General features: G+C 27.2%; 1 protein-coding gene across 2 annotated transcripts in view; it reads left to right on the top strand.

Annotated features, from left to right (window-relative positions):
* The first annotated feature begins 817 nt into the window (after window positions 1-817).
* LOC129960487 (sodium- and chloride-dependent glycine transporter 1-like) overlaps window positions 818-27,082 on the top strand; it is a 71,698-nt gene continuing 45,433 nt past the window's right edge. The window contains exons 1-8 of one of the 2 annotated variants that reach the window (XM_056073956.1): window positions 818-919; window positions 2,591-2,848; window positions 5,812-5,943; window positions 6,040-6,316; window positions 9,794-9,926; window positions 18,200-18,334; window positions 22,835-22,938; window positions 26,494-26,618. In XM_056073956.1, the coding sequence (XP_055929931.1) occupies window positions 2,617-2,848; window positions 5,812-5,943; window positions 6,040-6,316; window positions 9,794-9,926; window positions 18,200-18,334; window positions 22,835-22,938; window positions 26,494-26,618 (1,138 nt within the window). In that variant the 5' untranslated portion in view covers window positions 818-919; window positions 2,591-2,616. Of the gene's footprint in view, window positions 920-2,590; window positions 2,849-3,777; window positions 3,866-5,811; window positions 5,944-6,039; window positions 6,317-9,793; window positions 9,927-18,199; window positions 18,335-22,834; window positions 22,939-26,493; window positions 26,619-27,082 lie in introns of those variants that run through there. The other variant, XM_056073957.1, reaches the window with a different exon arrangement.

Genomic DNA, 27,082 nt, shown 5'->3' with positions numbered 1-27,082 from the left:
CTGAAATAATAAAAACACCACCACAATGTCCAGACTTAAATCCCATAGAGAATATTTGGCAAGAATTGGAATCAAGAATTCGCAAACACACCATTTCTTCAAAACAACAATTAAAATCGGTGCTTCAAGAAGAATGGGGTAAAATCACTCCAGAAATCACAAAAAAATTAGTCGAATCCATCCCAAGAAGATTAAATCATGTTTTAAAAGTAAAAGGAAACCCAACAAAATATTAAAACCTTTTAAAAAGTAAATTTTTTGGATAAATATTTGATGGAAAAGTAAGTGTCCCATCACTTATGTGAGCCATTTTTTGCTCCGTTCTAAACAATTGTATTTTTATTAAATTAATATTTTAATATTTTGACAAAATGTATGTTATGTAAAAATTGTTACTAAATTTAAGTATGAAACACACCCACAAAAAATTTGTACATGTTTTTTTAATTTATTTTATTACAGTTTCTTTTTGTAAAGCACAAGTGTCCCATCACTTTTGTAAGACACTGTATATATATTGGATATCGAAAGTTACAATATATTTTATTTTACCTAGATTATTTTTACCATTTTATTGTATTCACAGAAGGATTAAGTTGAAAATGAAGGATAGGGCTGTAGTAAGAAAGTTCTCTTTACGCTTCGTAAAGCTCGTGAAAAAAGTACGACGAATTAATAAATTGGAAGACAAATGCTGACGTTTATTTCTTAAAAAACAGCACATAGGAAATATATATTGTGATTGGACAATGGTTTGAGAACGGACACCAATCGATGAGAAGAGTCACTTGTGCTTACGTAAGTTCACGGGAAAACATTTCCCTCCTCAGCTCTGCTCCTTTGCACCTCTTTCCTTCAGCCGCTTATTTTGACAACGAGAATTTAATATTCTTGATGAAATCGAGTTTGCTTTTCACTAGTAAGTGTCAAATTGAGCTTCAAACTAATTTAAAACAAAAACTTATGCAAAATTAGTTTTATAGAATTTATAAGAAATTGAAAAATATCGAATTTTTTCTTCCAATTCATGAGCAGTTTATCCATCTAGTATATGTTAATTTACAATTTATCCTTTGTTGTTAGCAGTTTGTTATTAATTACATAATACAATAATAACATTTTATATATTTTCTTAGATTTTTTTATGGTTACCAGGAACAGATATTTATGCTGTAATCTTTACATGGTTGTAATTCGATTTTCGCTTATATTTGAAAGAATTAATACTTTCAGAAAATTTCATCTCAGAATCTAAAAATTAATTCCTCATTTATTGATGCTGCTGTTAAATGAATTTTCTGTTTGAGAGTATGTTTTTATTACTTAAATATTCAGATGATTTTCCTGAACATCGCATTAATTTATTCATGCGTGAATAATTCGATGTTCATATTTCTACAGAATGTTTCTAAGAAAAATCAGCTCTTGATGAACACGCATTTGTTACGTTCGCTTCCGTGCTGATTCATTTAGCTTTCAGAAATTCGTTTTATTTTTGTAAATAAATTTTGTAACAAATTTATTCATATGATTTCTCGTGACTGTAAATCTAGTTAGTAGTCTTATGTAATAAAATTTTAAACATAGGGAGGAAAAAATGATTAAAAATTCTGACAATCAGCTTAGTATGCTCATTCTGTTTACCTGATGATATTTAGATATGGAAGAGTTTCATCTAATATTTAATTTGATTGATATATTAAAATGTTATTTATATTATGTTATTTTGGACTAAACTAAAGAATACGGCACATGCGTCAAACAGTTTTTTAAAAACCCATAAATTGCCAAATAAATTAACTTAACTATGGTCTTTAGTTAATATTTGATGAGTTTTTATTGTTTGGCAGAGATTGGCGAAAAATTTGCCCATTTATTGAAGGTGTGACTTGGAATACATTTCTGTTTGGAAGGATTCTTAATTTAAGCTTTACAGAAGTTATAAAAATTATTTCACTCATTTTTTTGTAATCCTAATAGTTTCCTTACCTTAATAATTGCTTAACAAGTTCTGGTTAATTCATCCTCTTATAATAAATTAAAACTAAATTCTATTTATTTTTTAAAGTGTCTTTTTGAATTCTTGGACAAAAAAAAAATATAATTTTTTTTTCATATGCATGAAATTTATAAAAATATGAGTAATTTAATATTTATAATTCAATTCCCTAATTTTGCATCTGAGTATGTTGAAAATTTTGGTAATTTAGATGTGATATTTTACTGAAGTGTCTTTTATGAAATGAATGTAGTTAATTTTTGTTCTAGAATAAAAAATGTTTTTGCAGTGTAAGTAAAATTCTCTTTTACATTCTGTTTCTTCTCATTTTGTTAAATGGAAAATAAAGATGGGGAAAAAAAGAAACTAGTGTTTGAAACAACTAAAAATAGCCAGCTTTTAAGTTTAAAGGATTGAAATTTAAACATAGACATATTTCAGAGGTAATTTATTTTTTAATCAGATTTGTAAAGATTTAACTGTATTAAGATTGATTAGCTATTAAAAATTATTTAATGGAACTGAACAAATTAAAGATTCTCATAGCAAATAATTTCGTTTTCTGAAATATCCCAATATCTTTTATTTTAGATTTGGTGTTAAGGTAAAAGCCTAAGATGACTAAACAAAAACAATACCTAGAATCAAGTACACAGGAATCTTATGCTGGTAATACTGTTGCCTTACCTCGTTTGAATTCTTCATTGTCTGTGAGTAGTTCCACTGATGATGAAAATAAGCGATCTACTTGGAGTAGACAGCTTGATTTCTTTTTATCATGTGTGGGGTATGCAGTTGGTCTTGGAAACATTTGGCGGTTTCCATATTTGTGTTACAAAAGTGGTGGAGGTAAGCTTTCAAATTATGTACTCAGAATATATAAAAGTTTTGAAATATTTTTAAATTATTAAAATTTTGCATCGAACTTTATTTGTATTGAGACACAATTTATTTTGTAATTTTTTATTTATTTTGTTATTATATATTTAAAAAAATAAAAGAAGAAGTCAGTGATAGTGATAATTATCTTCAAAATATATATATTTTTTAATTATTAAATTTGTATTCAGTTAGGAGAGTAGAAATTTATTTGGGGTTAATTTATGTGGCCTTGGTCTAATTGCAATGATGTGGAGTAAGAAAGTTAAATTCACTGGTTTTGTGCTGCTCTCAGTAAGTATATTTATGATTTGGCAGAGGTATTAAAATACCAAACATTTACACTTGATTTAAAAAATAATTCTAATTATATAGATTTATTTATAATAAACTGTAAAATTTGCAACAGTAAATTAATAGTTGCTTTTTTGTATTGACTTTTACCTGTCTTAGAAATAAATTTCAACAATGTTTGCAATTTTTAAATCTTTATATTTTTTTTATAAAAAATTTTCTTAATAGCTACGGAGTTAGTACCTACTCTCTTGTAAATAGATGTGTTTGGGATATATCATAATTTCAACTTGAAAGCAAAATTCAGTGAAGCTGGAATGTCTGAGATTCATAAATACATGTTTATCACTGAAGTTTGAGAAACTGAAAAATTCATAATGCTCCTTGCTGAAGTTACTTTCTGTTATCAAAGATAATAAGTTTTTCCTGATACCCATTATTTTTTACATTTCCCTTAGTCAATTTTGAACCATGTCTTTGTATTCCATATATCTATCAAAGTTAGAGTTATGGTAAGAAAGGCTAAAGGAAATGAAACAGTTATTTTACTATTGTATGTGCTTTTTTTTTATATCCTAATTTTTGAAGCAAATATATGTTTCTAGGAAAATTGTATGTTTTTTTGGGTCAACCCCACATGAACTATATCCTTGGCAATTCTGTCTTTGTCCAGTTGCATATTAAAGGGTAATGGTATGCATGACATTTTTTTTTATTGTTCCATCTTACCATCTTTGGCTTTAAGAATTAAAATAAATATCCTAAATAATTTGTCACTGTGGACCCTTTTAGACTAACATCTTAGGACATCTGTATCTCCTGTGCTTCCTTCCCTTTGGCCATTACCATGTCACTGTCCTTTTTAGCTTTTGAGTTTCACATCCTCAATATGTGTATATACAGTGGGTAAAAAAAGTGGAATGGATGACTAAATGGAAGACTAAAATAAAAATAAACTAGCATAATTTCTAATCTTTACTTTTTATCTTTAGAAACTACTTATATATTGTTAATATGAGTCTTTAAAAGGGAGTTTCATAATAAATTTCTCTTTTCTACAAAACCCAGCAAGTCCGTTTGCAATTTTTAATATAAATGACTAAGTATCGTGCAAAAAAACTTTCTGTATGCAATATGCAAATTCCTCCTGACGTGCTCTACAACTAATCCACAGTAAATATTCGAAGTTTGATGGTTTGTCAGAGTGAAGAATATGACATAACAACAGTTGTTTAATTCCGATGTATTGCTGATCGTCTTAAAATGGAAATTCAGAAATCCATTCGCGAGTTAATGATTCGGTTGCAAAAAAAAAAAAAAAAAGGATTATTTATGGAAAAAAAAAAATCAGTGAAATGACTTACAAACCAAAGCTTACAGTGCAGTATATTATTGAAAGATACTGTGATATGTAAACATTTCAGAATAGAGATCGATCCGGAAGAACTCTGAAGTTAAATCGCTTGCATAAAAGAAATATCATGTGTAAGGTCCCTTGAACTAGTGCACCTCAACTTGCAACTGATTTAATGGTTAATTACATTAAATTCACATCTTAAATTGCGAGAAATGTCATTTTAAAAAAAGGTTACAATGGATATGGGGCCTGTAAGAAGCCTGTTATAAGACTCTACTACAGAAAAAGCGTCTCCAGTTTACAAATAAGCATATAAGCAAGCCTCTATCTTTTTGTGAATCGGTCCTTTTTAGTGATGAATCAAAATTTAATATCCGTGGGTCAGATGGTCGAGTTATGATCTGGAGGGAATCAAAACAGCATATGTTACTTATATGGAACTGTGAAGCACGGTGATGGTTGGAATATGATATGGGGTTGTATAAGTGCTGCTGGTATCAGATATTTATGTTTAATAAATGGAAATATGGATAGGTACATACATCTTGACATTCTAAAACAAAACGTTTTAACCAATGCAGCTAAACTGTCCTTTGGAATGGACTTTACTTTTCAACAGGAATACGATCCTAAGCACACCTCCAAGATTTGTCAAGTGTAATGTCTCTATAATGTTAAAAAACAGCTTCATAGCCCTCCCCAGTCTCCCTATTTAATCCTTATAGGACATTTATTGGAAGAAATCATTCGTGAACTAAAAAAATATGACACAAAGAACAAGGTTGAACTCAAAAGGGTCATTCAAGATATTTGGAGTAGTATTTCTCCAGGACAGCAAAAACACTTATGGGGGTTATGCCACAACATTTGAGAGAAGTGATAAATGCCAAAGGAAGGCCTACTTATCATTAAATGCAAGTTGGTCAGCATGAAAAAGATTTTTCATGTACTATGTAAATGCCGTATGGAAACTTTTTTGTTTCTTATTAGTGGCATTTTTTTATTCTTTCAATTTAAGTATTTAATTTTCTTCATAGTTTTTCTTTTATAATAAATAATAAATGAAATTGTGTTAAAACAATTTTAAAATTTTCATTTTTATAACAAAATATTTTGTGCCAAAAATTAAACTTATTAACAGTCATAGTTGCATACATAAGCTTTTTTTACCCATTGTATACTTTCAATATTTTTTAATCCTATACTTTTTATGTAATATAAGCATTCAGTATTTTATATTTCTTTCATATGTGTTTTCATTATATTTTTTCTTATATTTTAGGTGCATTTCTCATTCCATATGCCATTTTTCTGGTGATTTGTGGAATTCCATTATTTTTCTTAGAAATGAGTCTTGGTCAGTTTGGTAGTCTTGGTCCAATTGCAATTTGGAAAATATCACCTATCTTTAAAGGCATGTAAACATAAGTTTATATTAGTTTCAAGTAAACAAGTATCCTCATTGGAATTTAATTTTGAAGTTTCTGTTATTATTATTTTATTTTTTTAGGGTTAGGATTTGGAATGGCTATAGTTTCGGGAGTTGTTTGTGTTTACTACAATGTTATTATTGCATGGGCTCTTTATTATATATATCAGTCATATTCTGTATCTTGGTCTTCCTGTGAAAATGCATGGAACACTCCTAATTGTGTGTCGCAGGATGATATGAAGATGCAGTTGAACATTACATCAGTTGCAAACATGACAAATCTTTACAATTCTTCTGAAGTTTCCAGGCTATCAGATTCTCTCTCAAAAATGACATCAAGTGAAGAATTTTGGCTGTAAGTATTATTTCTTATATTATTTCATCAGAAGTACTAAGTGTTATGAATTATAGTCACAAAAGAAGTAAGTGATGCTGTCTATAATACTCTTCTTATGTACATATTCTCTACTTCTTGTTTCTGTACATAATATCGCCATAATTGTGTGATCTCTTGAGTTTAAATAACTCTTAAATATGTATAACATGATATGTAAGACATCCCTGTTTCTTCTTTATAGATTTATATTAATTAATAATTGCTAATGAAGTTAATTTCATTATTGCTAATTAATAAATAAATTTGTGAATGAATATTCATTGTTAATCCATTGAATATATAAATAATATGCATTAATAATTTCCTAATAATTTTAGCATTATCTATCTAACTTACTCATTAGTAAAAAATAATGTAGATTTCTTTAGATTTCTATTTCAATTGCTTCCAAATAATAGTTGCTTATAAAAGGTAATAATGAAACATTCCCACAGTCATTTTGTCCTGCATTTAAATTATATAACATATCCAAGTGGGAAAAAAAAGCAGTTTTTTTGTAAGAAAGCAAAATTCATATTTAATCAAAATCATCTCATCTGAAAATAAATTTAATATTTAGCCAACTGTGATTTTCTAATGGTGTTTCTATATCATTTAATCTAAAGTTTATGTTTCATGAAGAGTAGATCTAGAAATACATATAAGTGTAATATGAAGTCTCTCCAGAGCCAGCCTTCTTCTCTATGAAAGGACCCTGGTGCAAAAAACCATTTGGAGCCCTAAATTTCTTGCAGAGTAAAAAAAAAAAAAAAAAAAAAAAAAAATGAATACATATTATTGCATGTCTATTTAATGCATGATTTTCTTTTTGCTATTAATTATTTCATGAAAATTACAATTATTTTTTCTATGCTTAATATATCAAGTGCATTTAAGCGTTATGCAAACATGCTTGACTGAAGACAATTCTTGAAAGAACAATTGAAAGAGCACTCAGCATTAATTATAGGAACCAACAATGTAAAGAAAAGTTTCAACACAGTTAATACGTTTAAAAATAATTCATTATAATTATTAATTAGTATGTATTGCACTATGTGTTGAACATTATTTACATCACTTTCATTCAAAATCAAATCCCATAGCAAAACAATGATTTGGATTAGGTTTTCATCTACATTATTATTATAAAAAGTTACAAAGTTTTTATTTTTTCTAATTCACGTTTTTCTAAAGTTTTTATATCTATGATTAATTTGAAATATTTTTAAATCTATCTTCTATTTGCACAACAACAGTATTAGTTACAGAGTTAAAAATAACATCTAAATTCCTCAATCGAGTTTTCTATAATTTTATCTTCTGCTGTTTCAAAATATAATTTTTCTCTTTTTCAAATTTGTTTTTCAGGAAAATGTTCTGAAAGATTCAAATTATGTGCTATTGCTTTTCCTTTGTCTAAAAATGATTTAAATTTTGGATTTCAATTTAAATTTTATTGACTAAATTAAAAGCCCAGTCAAGAAGAATTGATTTTTACTTGAAATAGTTTATGGATAGTGCTAATTTTGGGCAATATTGTAAACCAAACTATTAAACATAAAATAAATGTCATTTCTTGCATTGAATCCGATAGACTTTTAGCTTTGGATACCGCTGTATTATTGTTATTTGCATGACTGAATTCTAGCGCATTACAAGTTTGTTCAGACTGCATATACACTGCTTTAACCATATCTGTTTCGGCGTCTCAATGAGTGTCGCATAATGGTTTAAGAGTAATATTTAAATACTTTTGTAGAATTTCCCATCATTTCGTAAATGCAGCAAATAAGCAATATAAACATTTGTTGTAATAGTCACTTTCTTCGCAAATTGAAGCTTGAATTGGAACTTCTGAAGTGGAAGCAATTTCAATGCCAGAATTATTTCGTAGATAAGAAAACAGATATACTCGAGACTTTTTGAAATTTAGCTTTTTTTTTTTTTTTTTTTTCCATTAATTTTCTTTTTTGAAACGAGTCTTGACACCCAGAGAGACACTTCCTTGGCATGGACATGATTAGATCTAATAATAATAAACATTTTATAATATGAATTATCAAAGTAATATATGCAATTTAACCTAGTAAGTGAGGTAAATGACCATACTTTATGTTTATAATATGTTGTACACTTGCACTAAACTGAAATATATCTGTAAACTTCATATATTTCAAAACCCATCTATTGTTCCAGTTAAATTCCATCCTCCTTTCTTTCCATCCCACTATTACCATTAGTATAGTTCTTGATCATGTTGGGGGCCCCTTGTTTGCTGGGGCCCCAGTGCATAGCATGTGCCCCCCCCCCCAGATGGCCGGCCCATGTCCCTCAAAACGTAGGCCTTGCAGATTGACTGTGGGGATTTTACAGTTTCAAAATTTTCACAAAAAGTGAATATTTAAAAAACTATTTGGGATATGTACATGATTTTTTGATTTCCTACACTTTAGCTTGTCAGCTTTGCTCTCATCCAAAGATTTTATTATATTGCAGTTCACTTTTTTCAACATTCATATTTAAAAATTCATAAAGAAAATATTTAATTTTTGTTATTTATACATTTATTTATTATGAAATAAGATAATTTTCTTATAATGAATGAACATTTTTTAAGAAGTATTTAATAATTTCCAAATTATCATTGAAAGTTCATAAAATTAATTTAAAATTGGAAGCATCATTTTTTTTCAAAACCTTATAACTTTTGAAATTATCATGTTAATATCATGATAATAAATTGATTGAGTGAAAATTTTTGAGATAATAATTAATTAACTTGGTTAATCAGTTAATCAATTGGAACAAACCTGTCCCCTCGAATCATTTCAATATCAACATCAGTTTTGTGCAGATGTGCTAATAAATAATGAAGTTACAGCTGTGTCTCATTTTTTTTTTGTTTACTAATTGTATAATATCTATTAAGATGCTTTTGAATATACTCTTATCTATTAAGAGGCCAAACCTTGAAAGGGATAAAGTGAAATGTAAAATCGCTTCTAAAACATTTTTGGCGAATTTCAAGTTCAATTAAATGATATGTGTGAAAATAATCTTGGCAAGATAGTGGGACTACATGATTATATTTGGGAAATATTAAGTATTAATAAAATTAGTGTGAAAAATATTTTACTAATTATGTATAATAGGATTGGAAACTACTTAAATATTCAGGCATTATCATTTTTTCAAAATTATGTTTGTCATGCTTGGGTCAGTAATTTTTAAAATGGACATCATGTATTTAAATACATTGTAGAATCTAAGCATTAAATTAAAAAAAATTACAAATTTTTAAATGTATTATCAAAAGACATCAAGTTATATCCAATATCTATCTATCTATATATTCATTTATAAATCAGTCTGAATGATAGATGATTGTATACCAAATGATAATCATTGTGACTTCTAGTTATTTGTTTTTCTCATTCAGAATTTTTATTTCAGTTTTAAAGTTTTGAAACAAAGTACGGGCATTGAGAGTATAGGTGGATTCCAGTGGCCCTTAGTTCTGACTTTGCTTATTGCTTGGATTCTGGTGTTTATGTGCATGATGAGAGGAATCAAAACATCTGGCAAAGTAAGACAGAATATCATATGTTTTTATGTTGTTTCCATTGTAAATTTTTGTACTATTTTCATTTAAAGACATACTAAATTTTTAAAGTAAAAATATAATTTAAAGTTAAGAAATGTCTTTATCAGCTTAATAAGTTTTGAAGCTCTATGATCACTTAAAAGGTGATGTACTTTTTTCAAAAATATTGAGTACAATTATTCTTTTTTTTCATTATAACTGTTAATTATTTTAATAAAAATAACCAAATATGTTAAATCTTTATGTTTACCACACCTAGAAATGATTTTTTTTTTCTGTTGTTTTGTATTCATATTAAAATAATTAGAAAAAGTTTGATACATTCATTCAAAACTAGCTGCATTTGTCAATCAGCTTGGTTGTTGGAAATAGCTAATGACTGTGCTTAGCTTCAATTAAATCTGTTTCTCATAATTTAATCTTTATGGTCCCAGGGAAAAACATAAATTAAAACTTCAAATTATGATAACTGTTTAAGCTCTGTAATTTCAACAAACTTGTATCTCTTCTGTTCATTGTTCATATGAACTTCTTGAATGATATCAATTCATTTGACATAACTGCTCACAATATGTTATATAAAACTGCACATTTATTTTTTATCCATTATACAAAATATGCATTTAATTTCAGCATCAAAATGATGCAATGCATTTTGTATCCAATAGCATTGTATCGGAATTAAAATATGCTGATAAAAAGAATTAAATAAAAGTAATTATAATTTTTTAGCATTCCATATATATATTTCCTGACATAATATCTCTAAAGCCTTTGTGTACAGATTTCTTAAAAAATTTCATGGAAAAAAATGAGTGAAGTTTATTATATTGCCAAATAATTTAAAAGCAGCAGGATTATTCTTCCTAAAACTTTCTTATATGCTCCCAAATGAAAGTATTATTCTCTTCTCCCGTGCAATTATTGTGGACTTGAGCAAGGCCGGGAGCATAGGAATGTTTTAGGCTTCATAGTATAGTAAAGAAAAATTAGTATACATTTTGAGCCCCCACCTTCTTTTGAGAGATTGAAATTTAACCCAGAATTACAATTTAGTTATAAAATTACACATTAAATTTCATTTATGTAAGCCTTTGTTTATGTGCATGTGAATGTGCTGATTGAAAGAAAATCATCCCAGTGGCAGATTTGGTTCAAAATATGATACAGATCTACATTTTAGATGCTGAAATAGTGTACCAAATTTTATTAATCTAACTTTCCATTTTGTGGTTACTGTGTCATGGTTACTGTGCACATGGACAGATAAACTTCCTCTAAATGGATTTGATTGAAACTTTGTTAGAAATCTACATAAGTGTAAAGACTAAATACCAAATTTCATCTAACTAGCTAAAAGCATTCTTGAGTTATTGTATTCACAAACAGGCAGACATATTTTGTGGTTACTGTGTTTCATTTGTACATGGACAGATAAACGTCCTCTGAATGGATTTCATTAAAACTTTGTTAGAAATCTACACAGATGTAAAGACTAAATACCAATTTGTATCTTTCATAAATTATAAGCATTTTTGAGTTATTTTATTCACAAACAGGCAGACATATTTCCAAAAGGTGTTTTTTGGAAAGTCTGAAATGTTTTTTCTGCAAGATTATTCTTATAAGATTCTACAAAATCTCAAAATCAAATTTTTTGTTCAAATCACAAAACTAACAATTACAATGCTTTCTTTTTGTGCACTTCATTTATGAAAGAGTAAAAATAAGTTGAATTTTCTTCCCTTAGCTTTCGATGATGGAAGAGAAATACACAATTAAATTTTTATATAAACAATGAAAATGGTGTGAATTTCATTACATCAATGAAAAGTGTTTTTGAAAGTTATGCATAAAAATATTTTTTATATTTTCTTAAAATTGGGGAAAAAATTGATGATAAGTAAATTAAAAAGATAGTTTATTTATTTATTTTTAATTTCAAGCTGTCTTGAAAATTATTTTTGTTCCAAACACTCTTCAGAAGTTATTGCTAAGGAATGCAAAAATTCGTTAAATTTTTAAATTTATCTAAAATTTTTAAAAGATTGCTCTTACTGTCCAAAATATATTTGTACCAAATTCAGTAATCTAACATCAAATGTCTGCTAGCACAGCATACATGTTATACAATATTGCCACTATGTTGTTTGAAATTCTAAATGCTGCACAATAATGTGATAGTATCATAAACTGTACATTTTATTCTTATTTTATTTAAAGCATTAACACCAATATATTTTAATTACAGCAGAGATTGTAATAAATCTTCCCATAGTTTCACAAAAGTTTTTTTACCTTCATGTGGGTACCATTAAAGTTTGGAATTTATATTTCTCTCCCTTTAATTTTTTTTTATTTTTAAGCACTCGGTTTCTGCACCTTAGGTTCAAAAACATATTTAAATTTTTGCACTCAAGATTCTTGTTAGAATAATACAATGTATTTTTAGAATTAATATTACAGAGATTTTACAGATTTCAGTTTTCAAAGTATTTAAATCATAATTGAAAAATGGCATGGGAAATAAAATTTGTAGAAACTGTGGTAATTTGCATATATTTAAAAAAACTTCCTAAATACTGCAAAAAAATTGAGAGAAATAAGAAAAATTGTCTATTGCAGCAATATTTGTGTACTAAAGTTTATCAGTGTGTTGGATTATAGTTGATAAAAATGTATAATGTTCAATTTGTAATACATATTAGGGTGGATCGAAAAAGTATTGATTTTGAAAAGTAGTTGTTCTGTTCTATGTGGCAAAAGCTATCTAGTGACTAGCATATCACTGCTGGATAATTTTTGCACTACAACTTCATTCCTCTCAGTAGCCTCAAATATTTTACTTACAAGTTATTTCATATATTTTGCTGTAATTTACTGGAATTCAGTTAGTTCTTACTGACCTAGCCAGTCAATATTAGTAATTTTCTTTAATTATGAACTATTAATTATGCAAAAAGGCTTTCTTGTAACTGTTATTCAGCAATGAATTTTTTAATTTATGATATTTAAATTTAACATACAGATGATATTATAATTTTCTTGCATTTGCAGAAAAGAATTTTACACAAGCCTAGTTCCATTTTATGTGATTCTTAGAGCATAGCTGTAAATATTTTTCCTGATTGCATAAAAAAAACAAAAATAAACCCGTTTCACTGATGTGGTACTGTAAGACACTTTTAGATGGTGTAGGTGAAGAGGAATTTCCATGGGGTGTGATTGCATTTAACATAAAATTAATGTGATGAAATTCTATTAATGAAATAACCATACATAAAATTTTATTATGAATCATATATTACCCGTAAGCAGATGCCTCTCTTGTGTTTAAGTGAAGTTGGAATATCCCATTGTTAGTTGTGAGTTCTCAGACTTGTGACAGTTTTCTGGAATTTTTATAAGTGAGGCTCACTGAGCTGTGTCCTGAAATAACATTCAATATCCCATTGACAATATTAGTACACACTAAAATTATGGCTGGCATTTTTTTCAATTGTAGGAATATTTTATTAATTGACATATGTTCGCAGCTTCTGAACATTTTGTTAATTGGCCCAGGGAGTCCAAGGGGGCCAGTTGTTCTATCAAATGCCATAGTGAAATTACAAATCATCCACTGCAGGGATCTTGTAATGTGCGTTTTGAGAAATCATATAATGATTCCATTATGACCTGTATTAACAGCAATGTCATCACACTCAAGCATTACAAATTTAGATAGAAAGTTTTAATCATTTTTGAAAATATTCATTATTATTGTTTTGATATTTTGTACTGATCAAGAAAATAGTAAGATGTTCCTAAGATGTAAATTACCACTTTTTGAAGAACTTAAAAGTATTCTTCTTTTCTCAACAACTATCTGTCATCTTTTCCATCACTAAAGTTTCTCTTCCCAGCTATTGAAGTGAATATTCTGAGAATTCTACCTTCCCTCAGTGATTGTTTCAGAAGGTTACACCTGGATTTCAATATCTCTCTACACACTTTAATTCTGTCATCAATTATTTGGAAGTTTTCATCAGCCCTTTTTTTCACAACTGGTGTCATCAATTAATGCTGAAGCATGGGTAGCAGCTGAAAAATACCCATTCCATTTCTACTACATGTTAATGTGATTATAAACTGTAGATGTTCTTAGGGACTGAAATATGTTGGAGTATTTTGATCATTGGCAAAGCCTGTAACATTGCAGCCTTCCTCAATTTCTCTCTAACCTCTGTCTTAAAATTGCTATAATGCTTAAAACTTCAAAAAGTTCTAACATTTAGAACAGAATGCGAATACAATTTTTAACATGGTGTGTAGTGTCATTAAAAGAGCTGAAATATTTGACAACCAATTTTAAAAATCTTAAAATTACTTAATTTTGAAAAGGGGTCCTTAAAAAGTGCTCAATTTTCTCAAGAAGAGTAAAGCATTTTGTTTTGTTTTATTTTATTTCTTTATATGTTGAATATGGTAATAAAATAGCAAGCTTAAAGGCTTATCTTATGTATCAAGAAAGAAAATCAACAAAAGGGAAGAATTTCGAAGAAGGAATCCAGGGTGAAATAGATTCAGGGGTTCCACCATATATCAAAATAGTGGTTATTGAGTCTTTTTTTTTTTTTTTTTTCCTCGCTTCCTTCTTCTTCAACAATGCAAATTGCTGTTTATACTTGTTGCAATAAAAATAAACATTGAAATCTTAATGTTTATTAGATATTGAAGAATTTATTTGTTATGCCTGTTAATTATATGTTTAGCCTTTTATGTGTTGTTAAAGATTGGTCCAAAAATAAAAATGCAGAAGAAAGAATTGAATGCACCCAAGATATACATTGAACATGGAGAAATTGCTGTAAAAACATTTGATTTTTTTTTTTTTTTTATGTTCTAATGTTTAATGTTTTTTAATGTCCCTTGAAAATTATTATTTGTGGATTCAATCTTTCCAAATTTTAGTTCTTACCAAGGGGATTTAATGAAATAAAATTTTTCAAAACTTTTGCACTTCAGTTCTCAGATTTTATCATTTTATGATTTTTTTTTCTCTTTATATCTCTTACAGAAATTCTCTTTCCAAATAAAATCTGTCTTCATAATAAGGGTTTATTCTAATTGATAGAGCAATACCTTGCATAAACAACTGAAATTAGGAGCATTAAATTTGGGAGAAAACAAATTTTTCAAAATTTTAATTCAAAGTTTAAGTAAAAAATATAAATCGAATTTTAATGTGTTTTTGAAATTAACATCAAGGCATATTATCGCACAAAATTTATTTTTACACCATTTCAGAGGTTTTAAAAAGTAGCCCTTTGATGATACCAATATTATTTGAATGAATACATTTTTTTTCTTTAGTTTTAGTAATTTTTGAAAAATTAGTTTTGAAAATAATTGTACCAATGATTTTAATTATAAGGAAATTCAAAACAAAATCATTGCTTTTTCATATCATTAAACCATGTTATTTTACCACTGTTAATACTGTGAAGAAAGAAGAAAAAAATGCTTTCTTTGCTTTAATTAAAAAAATTTTAAAGAATGCTTTTAAAAAATGCTTCATTTTTTTTTTAACTTAATGAATTTGTTTTTGTTATTTATGAAAACTAGGACTTGTTAAAGCACTTTCATTTCTTCATAAAATAATGTACAATCACATTTTTCTATAATTTTTGCAATGTAATAAAGGCCTTTACTAAAATTGAGAAGTAAGACAGTTTTTTTTTAATTATTGGATTATTTCTGAATGCTGCTGTTATTTTTTATTAAAAAATTACCAAAAAAATTCATTTAGGACATGACATTGTACTATTGTCAATTTAATGGCAATTTTACTAGTCTCACGATGGTAGCCATTCCGGAATGTTTTAGTTTATAGCTTTATTAGACTGCGAATAAAATTACTTAATATAGTGAGTTAGTGCAGGATGAAATTTACACTTTCCATCCCAGCCATGTCGAATCTTATTTGTTGTGGCATATATAAAAATCAAATACAAAATCTTTGGTTATGTTATGATTCTCTCAACTACTTCAAAAATGATGTATCCATCTAAATAAACCGATAAGTTGTTAATTAAAAAAATATATATGAAAAAGATCTTTATTGTTTATCTTATAAATGTTGACTTAATTTTTTAAGCATTGATATTTTGATCATTTTATATTTTTGTCAAAGCCAAAAAGACGCAATTTGTTTTACAATAAAAGAAATACAGAAATATTAAAATTGAAAGAATACATATTTAAAATTAATTTTGCCTTAATACACAAGTTTATGTTTGCAAATACGTACAAAGTTTCTTAATTTTTTTGACTGTTTTTAAAAAGTGCTTAAAAGTACTTAATTTTTTCAGCAATTCCTCACTATACACCCTGCTTAAAATTTGATCTTTGTCCTTTATTGTAGCAGTTATTTTAAGCTGCTGAGTGGTTTTCAGATTCAGTAGCATTTATGTTCGTTGCTTTTCCAGATGTCTGGCAAATTATAAAGTTTTTTTTTGTGTGTGTGTGTGTGTTTGTAATGGCATTTTTTAAAATTTTTATTTCACATGCTGGTAGACATAGGCAAAGTTCAATTGTTTTTACAATGCTAAACTTGCTGTTACCCGTGATCAGTGATGTTTTGGTGCTGGGCAATGTGGTTTGGACTGGAATATGCCATTCTCATACTGGTGCAATTTCCCATATATTTGCACACTGCACCCCCTCCCTCATTTTTTTTTCTCTAAAAGTTTCAAATTTATTTTCAAAACTAGATTAACCTTTTCCATATGGTTAGGATTTAATTAGCTTCAATTCCTTTTCATGCATTTTTTTTTTTATTAAAGTAATTATTCTATGATGGAGATCTAGGTGAAGCTTTGTACCATATCTCTTTGATCTAGATAGTGGTTTGTAAATATGTCAATTCTCTTTTCACATTTAAAACAATTGTAGTACTCCAATACATCTCCAAATATAGATAGAACAATGCAACTAAGCTTGTTTTTGCTGCCTATGATGGGACATTTAATATAATATCTAATTTAAGCCATTATTCCAGTTTTTAAATAAATTTGGATCATTAATAAATTAAAAAAAATGTTTAGTTAAAGAGCAGTTAAATAAACATTTTAAGCACTTAAATACTCGAGAAATAAATGCTGTAATAGGAAATGCTCAGTGGACATAAAGCTGTTGGTGAAGCGCTTTCAAACTAAGAAATTTAATTTCCATGTATTATGGCTCCAGCCAAAATTTTTTAATTCCATGTTATTGAAATTATCTTTTAAGACATTTCAGATTTGAAAGAGCTTATGAAAATCAATATAATTAGAAGCAACTACCATCAGATCTATGACTATTAAGCACATGAATTGTTTTTTTAAATATGAAGTAGAATTTAAAGACGACAACCAGGATACATGTCTGTTTCTGTGATATTATATGATAGTATTAAATTATCCTAGCATATGATTTCAGAGATAAAAGATTATTTATTAGAGATCTAGGCTTGTGTAGGATTGATTCATTTTGCAAAGGCTGTGAAAATCACAATATCATTTATCTGTAAACAAAAGTACAGAAAAAACAAACAAACAAACAAAAAAAACAAAACAGTGCAGAATAGTAGTTATGAGAAAACCTATTTTGATATGATTAATAGTTTATGATTATAGAGAATTGCTAATTTTGATTGTCTAAGTTAGTAAATTAGCAATGTAACTACAGAAAACTGCCCCTAAAACTACAACAAAATGTGTGAAATGTTCAGTAATGTAAGAAATGAAATTAAGTCTGTAAGAAACAAATTGTTGAAAATGAACTGCAGAGCTTCAGCAGTATGTAATATTCAGATCAGAGAAAAACGTTTATCACCTAACGTTATTTGATATGTCAAATTTTAATCCTTCAATCCATCTTAATCCACATGTCATTGCATTGAAAGAGGAAAACATTAAAAAAATGGCTCTGAGAATTTTTATTTTATTATCTGGGTATGTGACCCCAAGTACATGAAAATGTTAGTAAAGTAATTATGTCTGTTTTAGAATGCATTGTGGATGAAATAAGGGACTAGTAATTAGTAAGAAGAATTTATTTGTTAAATTCTTTTGCCATTTATGAAATGAATTTTTTTACAAGTATTGGAATTTTAAAATTATATATTCATCATTTAAATTTAAAATTGCATTATATGTATTTTTGTTAAATAATTTTTCTTTTGCTTAAGAAAACTGAAACTGCATTTTTGATGATGAATATTACTTTTGTAGGTTGTATATGTAACTGCAACTTTTCCTTATTGCGTTCTCTTGTGCCTGCTCATTCGAGGATTAACTTTACCTGGAGCATGGAATGGGATTTCATTTTATTTGAGCCCTCAGTGGGAAAAGTTGCTAACTTTTAAAGTAAGCATTATCTATTTCAAGAAATTAAGCTTTAGTTTCTAAAATTTTTATACTTTAAAATTTAAATTATTTATTGAAGAAATATTAAAATGAATTCATGACTTCTTAGCTTTTAGTTTTCTAATTTAATTTCTAATTGCTGCTGAAATTTAGATTTAATATGTTAAAAAATGTTCTTTTGGAATCGCAATTTATGGATATTGGTCACTTCTCGCACTGGAGGTCACCAAGAGCTGGGGCTAGTTGTAATGATATTTTTAAAAAAATGTTTCTATTTTTAAAAATAGTGAAAAATCTTTAATATTCACTTATAACTGCTTATTTTTAGTGCACAACTATTCCTTGATTATATACAAAAAAGAAACATTTGGCAGTTTTAATGATTTTAGCATAATATATATTTTTTCTGTAAATAAATCGGCTGTTATAACTTGTCCCACCCCTGGAGCAAGTTGTAACAGTAAAAACAACAATATTTAATTTTTTTTTTTTTTTTTTTTTTTACTAACATTCTTCTTTAACTGAAATGAAAAAAGACATCTGCTAATTATTATTATTTGGCATAATGCCAATGAATTATATCAAGTGGTTCATAACAATTCATTCTTCATCATCAGAGTTTATCAACTATTTTATTTTCATGCCAGAAGAAGGCAGTTTCTGAAGGATAATACTTACAGCACTCTGATAAGCCAACTTTCTTACTTTCAATGGCAAGATATTTTCGCTTCTTCCATAGATGGAAATATTAATCTTGGTTTAGCATATCCTAAAGAAAGATTAATGTTTTGCTTTTTTTCTTTTTAATATATTTATGCAGAGACAGGCGAATAATTCAGCTTTACATTTTGATGATGCAGCTGGAGGTCCAAATAAGACTTTTTTCCCCCTTCCTTTTAATATGTGTTTTGTAAAGCAGTTCATTATTATTTTGTCTATAACTAAAATTATTGTATGACTTCTGTAATCAGTTTATGAATTTTATATCAGAAAACAAATTGTAGAATATGAATATGAAACAAATTGTAGAATTCTGCCCTAGTTAATTTTTGTGGAGCATTTGGTGGTTATATTTAAATGTTTTTTTGGAAATCGGCTATCATGATTTATTTCAATATTTTTATTGTAAGAAATTTTGCACAAAAAAGATTTAGAACTCTTTAACAATATATTGGGAAAATGTGTAATTAATTTGCTGTGTATTATCAAATATATTTACACTGAATGGTTCAAGGATTCCAAAAATAGCAAGTAAAGCAAAATGTTCATGCTGCTTTAATTTTGCTAATAAGTCATTTGTTACTCTTATCCATGGTATCAAAAATGCCAATAAAAATCCTCTTTTATTTCTTGCATACGAAGTATTGAAAGAGAAAGAACTGTAAATTGTCAAAGAATTCAGATTCAATACAATTATATGTATGAACATAGTAATGCTATGAGTTGGGCAGATGTAGTTTAGTATGTTGTCTTAATGCCTAAGTTGCAGATTTCTGTCAAATTTTCATTGAAATCTATTTACAGCAATTTTTGTCTGTCTGTCTGAGTGCAAGTGAACACAGTAAGTTCAAAACCCAAAGAGCTAAATCCGTAAAATTTGGCACACAGTTGTAGGGTCTAAAATATAGATGAATGTCAACTTTTGAGCCAGCTCAGTTAATGAATCGACCATCTGTTTGTTCATATTTGCGTGATTATTAATGTGATAACCTGGAAATGCAGCAACTTAGATAAATGAAATTTGATAAATAATATTGGTAATGAAAAATTGTAGCTTTGTATCAAATTTTGATTAAAAAAACTTCCAAAATACATTCTCGGTTTTCTTTGCAACACTGCAAAGTATAAAATGCACATATGCGGAACCCTGAAAATAAGAATCTGTCTACTTGTGCCTTTCATACTGTTGCCCAGTCTCTAATTTTTATGCAGGGTAGATATTACTTCTTTTATTTGGGAGTGTGTAAGAAATTTTTAGGGAAACTACTTCTAATATTTTCACATGTATTGCATGGCATTTTCAACGGTTTCTCTGTTGTAATGATGACCCACTTTTGCCTTTTTATGAATATAATATTCATAAGCTAGTAAAGTAATAGTAATACTTTATTTTTTAAGTTTTGAAACCGAATTTTGTAGGTAATTTTTTTTCTCTAAATAGCAAGTGCCAGTTTAATTTTTCTGATAATGCATCATGTTCTGCATTTGAGATAGTGAATGCTGGTGTAATAAGGGACAAATTAGTGAAAGCTTTACCTCCACCAAAAGAAATATCCAAATCCTGTTTTAAAAATGATGGAATGCATAATGAATAAATATCCAGTGAACTAAGTATCAGTAAAATTGTTGTTTTGGGAGAGAAAACTAGCAAGCATGTAAAAAAAAAGGGTAAAAAGATGAAGATTATTGGAATACTATTCTCATGATATATATATATATTTCATGGAGTATACAGATAGTAAAATTTTCTATGCTCGATGTCAAGAATTGAATATCAAGAAAATAAAATTGGATGAGCTTAAAAAAAAACAAAAAAAACCTTTCTTTGAAGACAATATATTTATGAAATTGTGGAGAGTTTTGAAAATTATTTCCATAGTTTTTCATGAACCAGCATTTGATGAAAGAGGATTCAACATTGATAAAAATATTGAAATGGAAATTTTGAAGGAAATATCAAGTTTCACGTTTTTAGACTGTGTAACGTAGCGTAGCAAAGCCCTCTAAACATTATCAAATAATTGAGAATACCACCAACACCAGCCCATTCAAAATATTGTATATTTTTGTAGGAGCAGATGGCTGAAGAAATAACTGCTAAAGACTTAAAGAAAGGTAGAATCTTATTTCTTGATGCCTTTATGGAAAATGAAACTGCTTTTAGAAAAGGAAATTATTGAATATAAACATCTAATGCACTTGTTCAATTTGAGCCAGAACCAATAAATCAATGACCCATTAGAAACAAAATCATGTGAGTTGGGAAAAGCTGTTATTGAGAAAATTGAACAAAATTAAAAGAAATTGGTTAAACAATTTTTTTTCTAAAAAAAAAAAATAATTTACATATTAAAAAAAACTAGCATGATTTTTATTTCTCCAAGCTTTATTTACTTATGTGCGTAACCCCCCCTTTTTTTTCAAGGAATTAAAATGTAATGAAATAGTGATATAATGTTTTATTCTTAATATTATTTAGCTCTAGTATATTAAAATAATTGTAGATATGCAATAAAAGTGCTTTAATAAAAGTTTTCAAACAAAATGTTTTTTTTTAATAAAAAATATTTTAACAATTGAGTTTCAATGTTGGTGAAAAATATTCATCAATTACTGATGATATTTTATGTTTTATGGAATTGAATGCATTACTGATTGGAACTACCAAACATAGTTCATTGTATTGTAACATGTAATTTTATAATCAAAAATACTATGTTAATTTTGGTTCTTGTTTTTCTCTAAAGGTGCTTAAAAAGTGTTGATAAAGTGCTTATTTTTTAAAATGAAATTTGATTGTGCACCCTGTAGAATATTTTAACTCTTTATTATTGTTTTATTATACTAATTTATGCAGTTTAATGTTAAAAATCAGTATTTTATAATGAAGGCTGTTTTTGGTGCAACAGCTGCTATTTTGAAATTGATATTTCATACAACTTTATTGGTTATTTAAGGTTATGAAGTACTTTCCACTTTTGATGTTTTTCTGAACTTAATTATTTAAGACATTTTATTTCTTTACTATGCTAAAGAAAACAATCATATTCAATGATTCCATAGTTTTTGTTCTGATTATTATTATTTTATTTACCATTTTTCATAATCTGCTGATAATATTCTTCTAACTTTAATACTTAAAAATCTTTTTTTTTCCTTCTTTTTTTTCTCTCTTTTCACTATACATTTTATAATTTTTCTTTTTCAAGGTGAGGAAATATGTGCATGGAACTAGATAAATTTTTGAAACTTGCCTTCTATGATTCTAATTTATCTGAAATCAAAAAATGCTTTCTTATGAATAGATTGCCATTTGTACTAGTTGTCCTTTCTTATTTTGGATATTGCAATGCTCTTAAAATTGTAAAAACTGTGATTGTGAAAGTCTGCTTTGCTTTTTTGTCTTCTGGGAATCTTATTGCTATTTTGATTTGTCTATTAAAATAGAATTTTTAGTGGCATTTAATTATTTAAATAGAGGCTTTAAAAAAAAATATTTTGCCATTTTTATAATAGTAATTTAAAAATATTTTTATATTGAAAAAAGTAAATTTCCATTTACAAATTACTGTAATATAGTTTTTTTTTTATTCAACTTTATTATAAAACATGATTATCTGTAGAAACAAAGTAATGTTTAGTTCATTTTTAATTTGTTAAATTTACTGGTATATTAATTTTAATGTATAAGTATTGTTCCTTAATTTTCAAAGTGTTATTCTCTATCTTAGAAGTTGAGATAATTTAAAGTTTTTCTAAATATTATATGCTTATTCTTAGGTCTGGGGAGATGCAGCTACACAAATTTTTTATTCTGTTGGTGCAGCTTGGGGTGCTTTACTCACTATGGCTAGTTACAATAAGTTTAGCAACAATGTTTATAGGTATTTATATTTTTAATTATTATGTTTGATTATATCAATAGTATCATTGAATAGTTTAAAACATTTTCGAAAATATTTCGTATTATTATAAGTGTGTCATTTGATTATAATGTTGTTATATTTTGAATAAATAATTTATGTTCAAATTATTTTTCTGCTTTTTTCTAAAAATATATTTAAGCTCTTCTTTTCTATCGATATACCTTGACATAACTGCATTATAGTAACAATCTAGCCACTGAATCTGTCAAAAATATGGTGCTCTGTTTTCCCATTCATCATCATGCCCCCCCCCCCCCCCAGTGGTCTCTTTTCTTAATGTTAGTGGGATGAAAACATTAGGTATAGGGATTATATTAGGGTTAGGTGGATGTTTTGTCAGTTCCAAACTTATCAGCAATACTTGTTAAACTACACTCTTCTTCCAGTTTTCCAATAATTCTACCTTATGTAAAGTCAACTTAATGGATTTTTGTAGCTATTTTGAACTAATAACATAACTTTCACTTACAGCAGATGTCTAGAAGTGCTATTTTCCTTTTATGTTGCCTTGCACTACATGTGCTCACTTTGCATGTTTTACATATCTTCACATCATCTGTAACAGCATGGTCCTGATATTTGCATTTACTTCACAACCTAAATGCAAACAGCCTTTTTCTGCAATTTCATAATTATGTGTTGAAAAATTACTAGTTGCTTAAGTTTTGCCCACTATTTTAATTGTTTATACTTTTCATTTGGCAAATCGAAATGTGTGGTTTAATGCTTCCAGTACTAAGCTTTCATTTTCCGTTCCACTTGTTTAGTTTCAATTTGTCAGATCAGATCAGATTTTTTTTTTTTTTGTAATTCACAATTTAAAAAATTCAATTGATTGAAGGTTCTATATGTCAAAAAGGGACAGTTATTCTAATTTGACATTTCATTTTTCTGAGCTAAAAATAATTAGATCAAAATATTTGACAAAAATTCTTGATAATTAAGAAATATTTTATAAAAATTCTGTTTTCAGGTATTTGTACTTTATTGAGATTAAATAAGATTTAATTGTTATTTATTCAAATGGAAGTTTCTAAGTTTATTTTATATGAAGGAATTTAAAGTAAATATATTGAGATATTAGGTATTCATAACAATCGATTGTGTGAAGAAATAATAAATAAACATTAAAACTCTTTATGAATCAAAAAATCAGCTGGGATTGATAAAATCTATATCTGTATGAATATTCTGTTCTGGATGTGAATATATCAGTGCTAAGAAAGCAAAGCATGTTTCAAATGATGTTGATCTGATATGTAGTTATGCCATTAAAATTGTAAAGCTTTTTAATTATGTTGACCAATTAATGTAAATTGTATCAAAACCTTTCGTACTTACTGTTTTCATTCATTAACTCAATCCTTTTTAAAGAGTTTTATTGTTGATCATATATAATGAAGTGTTGTCTAATTATGGAATTTATATACATATACCTTCAGCATATCTTCAAAATATGCTTTTATAAAAAAAAAATGCATTCATTTTAAATTCAAAATATATTTTATAAATAAAATCTAAAGTTTAGGCATTCTTTGATGAGAGGGAATAATTGCATGAAATTCTTCTTCTTCTTCAAAAAAAAAAAAAAAAAAAGTGAATGTGGAAGAATTTTAATGTAATAATTAATGATAAAAGTCTTACAATTAGAAACTATTATAAAATGTTGACAATTCATTTAAGAGAAGGGAGACCTGATTTAATCTAGTTATATAAATAGCAATAATGAAATAAAAATGTTATCCTAAATTCAGACACTACCCTGCTAATAGATATTCACACTGCATCTGTATTCTCACTGTAAAAAAAAAAAAAAAACATAGAAGTTAGGTGATGATTTTATGATATTGATAACTTTCAAATTGTTGTTATTTAATTTAATACAATTATTTTTATTCTTGGAATTGCTGAATAAATAATGTTTGGCTATTTCTTGTCTAATAATTGATATTTTTAAATAGGAAGTCTCTAACGTATGCCCTTTCTACTTTTTTTCCTATCTCCTGTCATTTTTTGTGGCATATAATCTGATGCATTATTTATTTAACCAGAAAAATAAGATATTTTGCTTTAATTTAGAAGCCTTGTGTTTATTCTGATGCTTAATGAGCAAGTACAAAAAGAATTTTTCAGCCAAAAGTTAGAATTGAATGAATTCATATTTTAAAAATTTATTACTCTTATATAACATTTATTTGGGCTATAAAACAGTTACAATTGCTTTCAGTTGCTCTTGATTATATAGATCAGTGATTACCAACTTCTTTTTCTCTCATACTCCTTGGTTAGACTTTTCCTTTTTGAGTTCTCCTTGTTCTCATTTTCCCCTTACCTCCCAAAATGACTTCATATGCAAAGAAACTTCATAAATAATGTTAAGAATTTTGATGAACTCAAGAATGAAATGACTTGACTTAGCTTAATACATGTATATATTTATGACTTGCTTACATGTATATATATGACGAATACTCTTTCTGCAAGTTTAGATGAGCATGTATCTTCTACTGTTGGTTTATATATTTGCTGTTGGTTTATATATGCAAATGTTTTTTTCTGAGAATTAAATTTTATTTATATTGATTTTAGTTAAAAGAGTAGAACAATTTTTCAAATAAAGTTAAGAACATATTGTTGAATAATTAACCTGTTAACTGGGTATGACGAAATATTTCTATGCAAAACGAATTGAATATAAGTTTATTACCCGGTTAACAGGTTTAAGAGAATAAAATAAAGCGACATCGTTTTACAGATATTAGAAACATCCGAAAAATGTCAGAAATTTATTTAAAAACTGTATTTTGAGTATATTATTATACTAATTTTTACTTCATTTGATAATTTCAAAGCATTCTTGAGTAAGAATCTATGCAGTATTTAAAAAAATTCTACTGATATTTTTTATGCAAAATTTTGAGAAACTCAGTTTCTTAATCATGAACTCGACTTTTTTTTTTTTTTCCCAACCACCTTAGGGATAATTGTGAGACTGTTGTAAGTTAAATTTATTTCTTAAAAAACGTTTGATAAGTATTCGTGTTTCTGCAATAATTCGCTTTTAGGATATTTGGAATTTATAGAAAACAGTTTTTTAAGAAAAAGAACCCTCAAACTTTATATTTCATTTCAAACGATTTTCTGAATACATTTCTTCCATCTACTTTGTGACAAAATAATGTAGTATGTAGGCTATTCATGTCTTCAGATAAAGATTTAATCAGCCTTGAGTTTGTTGAATTAACCTAAAAAAATTAACTTTGATGTATTAATTGAGCTCTTCTTTTAATGAATCTGGTTAGAGAACTGGATGCTAAACTTCATGAATACAAGGGTGGTTCCAAGCTTTGTAAAGAACGATTATTTTGATTAATTTTTTCCCCTTCCTTATTTTAATTCCTTATATTTTGTGTTTTTTGCTTTCACCAGTATCACGAATTTTTTTATTTATTTATTTGTGCAGTAATATGTTAGTGTATTTTTATGACATTGTGTGATATATATTTTCTTCAGAGATTCATTGGTTGTTCCTCTCATCAATTGTGGAACAAGTGTTTTGGCAGGTTTTGTTGTGTTTTCTCTTCTTGGGTTTATGGCAGAAGAAACTGGCAAAAGTGTAGCTGATGTTGTTTCTGAAGGTATTAAATATATTTTTAAAGCTTCAGTATTTTCAGTTTCTTAGTATAGTATAAAAAATCATTCAAACAGAAATGTTGTGAAACAAAGTTTAAAAAATTAATTTTTATGAATGAGTTGTGTGTTGATAATTTTTTGTTCCCATATTTTCAAATGTGTGATAAAAGAAATTGAGTTAAAAGAATCACAATATAATTTAACATATATTTGAAATTAACACCAATCAGTTTCCTCTTTAATTAAATTTCTTTTTAGTTAAAAAGTGCATGCCTTTTAATAAAAGCATCATTATAATGCAAACAAATTCTAGAGATTAATTCTAATTTTTTTTTTTTTCTTTTTCAAATTTATAAGCGTTTTGTAAAATTTTGAAACAACTTATGAAAGTAACTTTTTAATGAAAATGAACTGTTGGTTAGTCAATGCTAATTTTTAAAAACCTTTTCAGATTAACTATATTTTTGTG

Source organism: Argiope bruennichi, chromosome X2 (assembly GCF_947563725.1).
Source record: "Argiope bruennichi chromosome X2, qqArgBrue1.1, whole genome shotgun sequence".
NCBI lineage: Eukaryota > Metazoa > Arthropoda > Arachnida > Araneae > Araneidae > Argiope > Argiope bruennichi.
The sequence above is the reverse complement of the archived record's forward strand: the minus strand, read 5'-3'. Positions and strand labels throughout refer to the sequence as shown.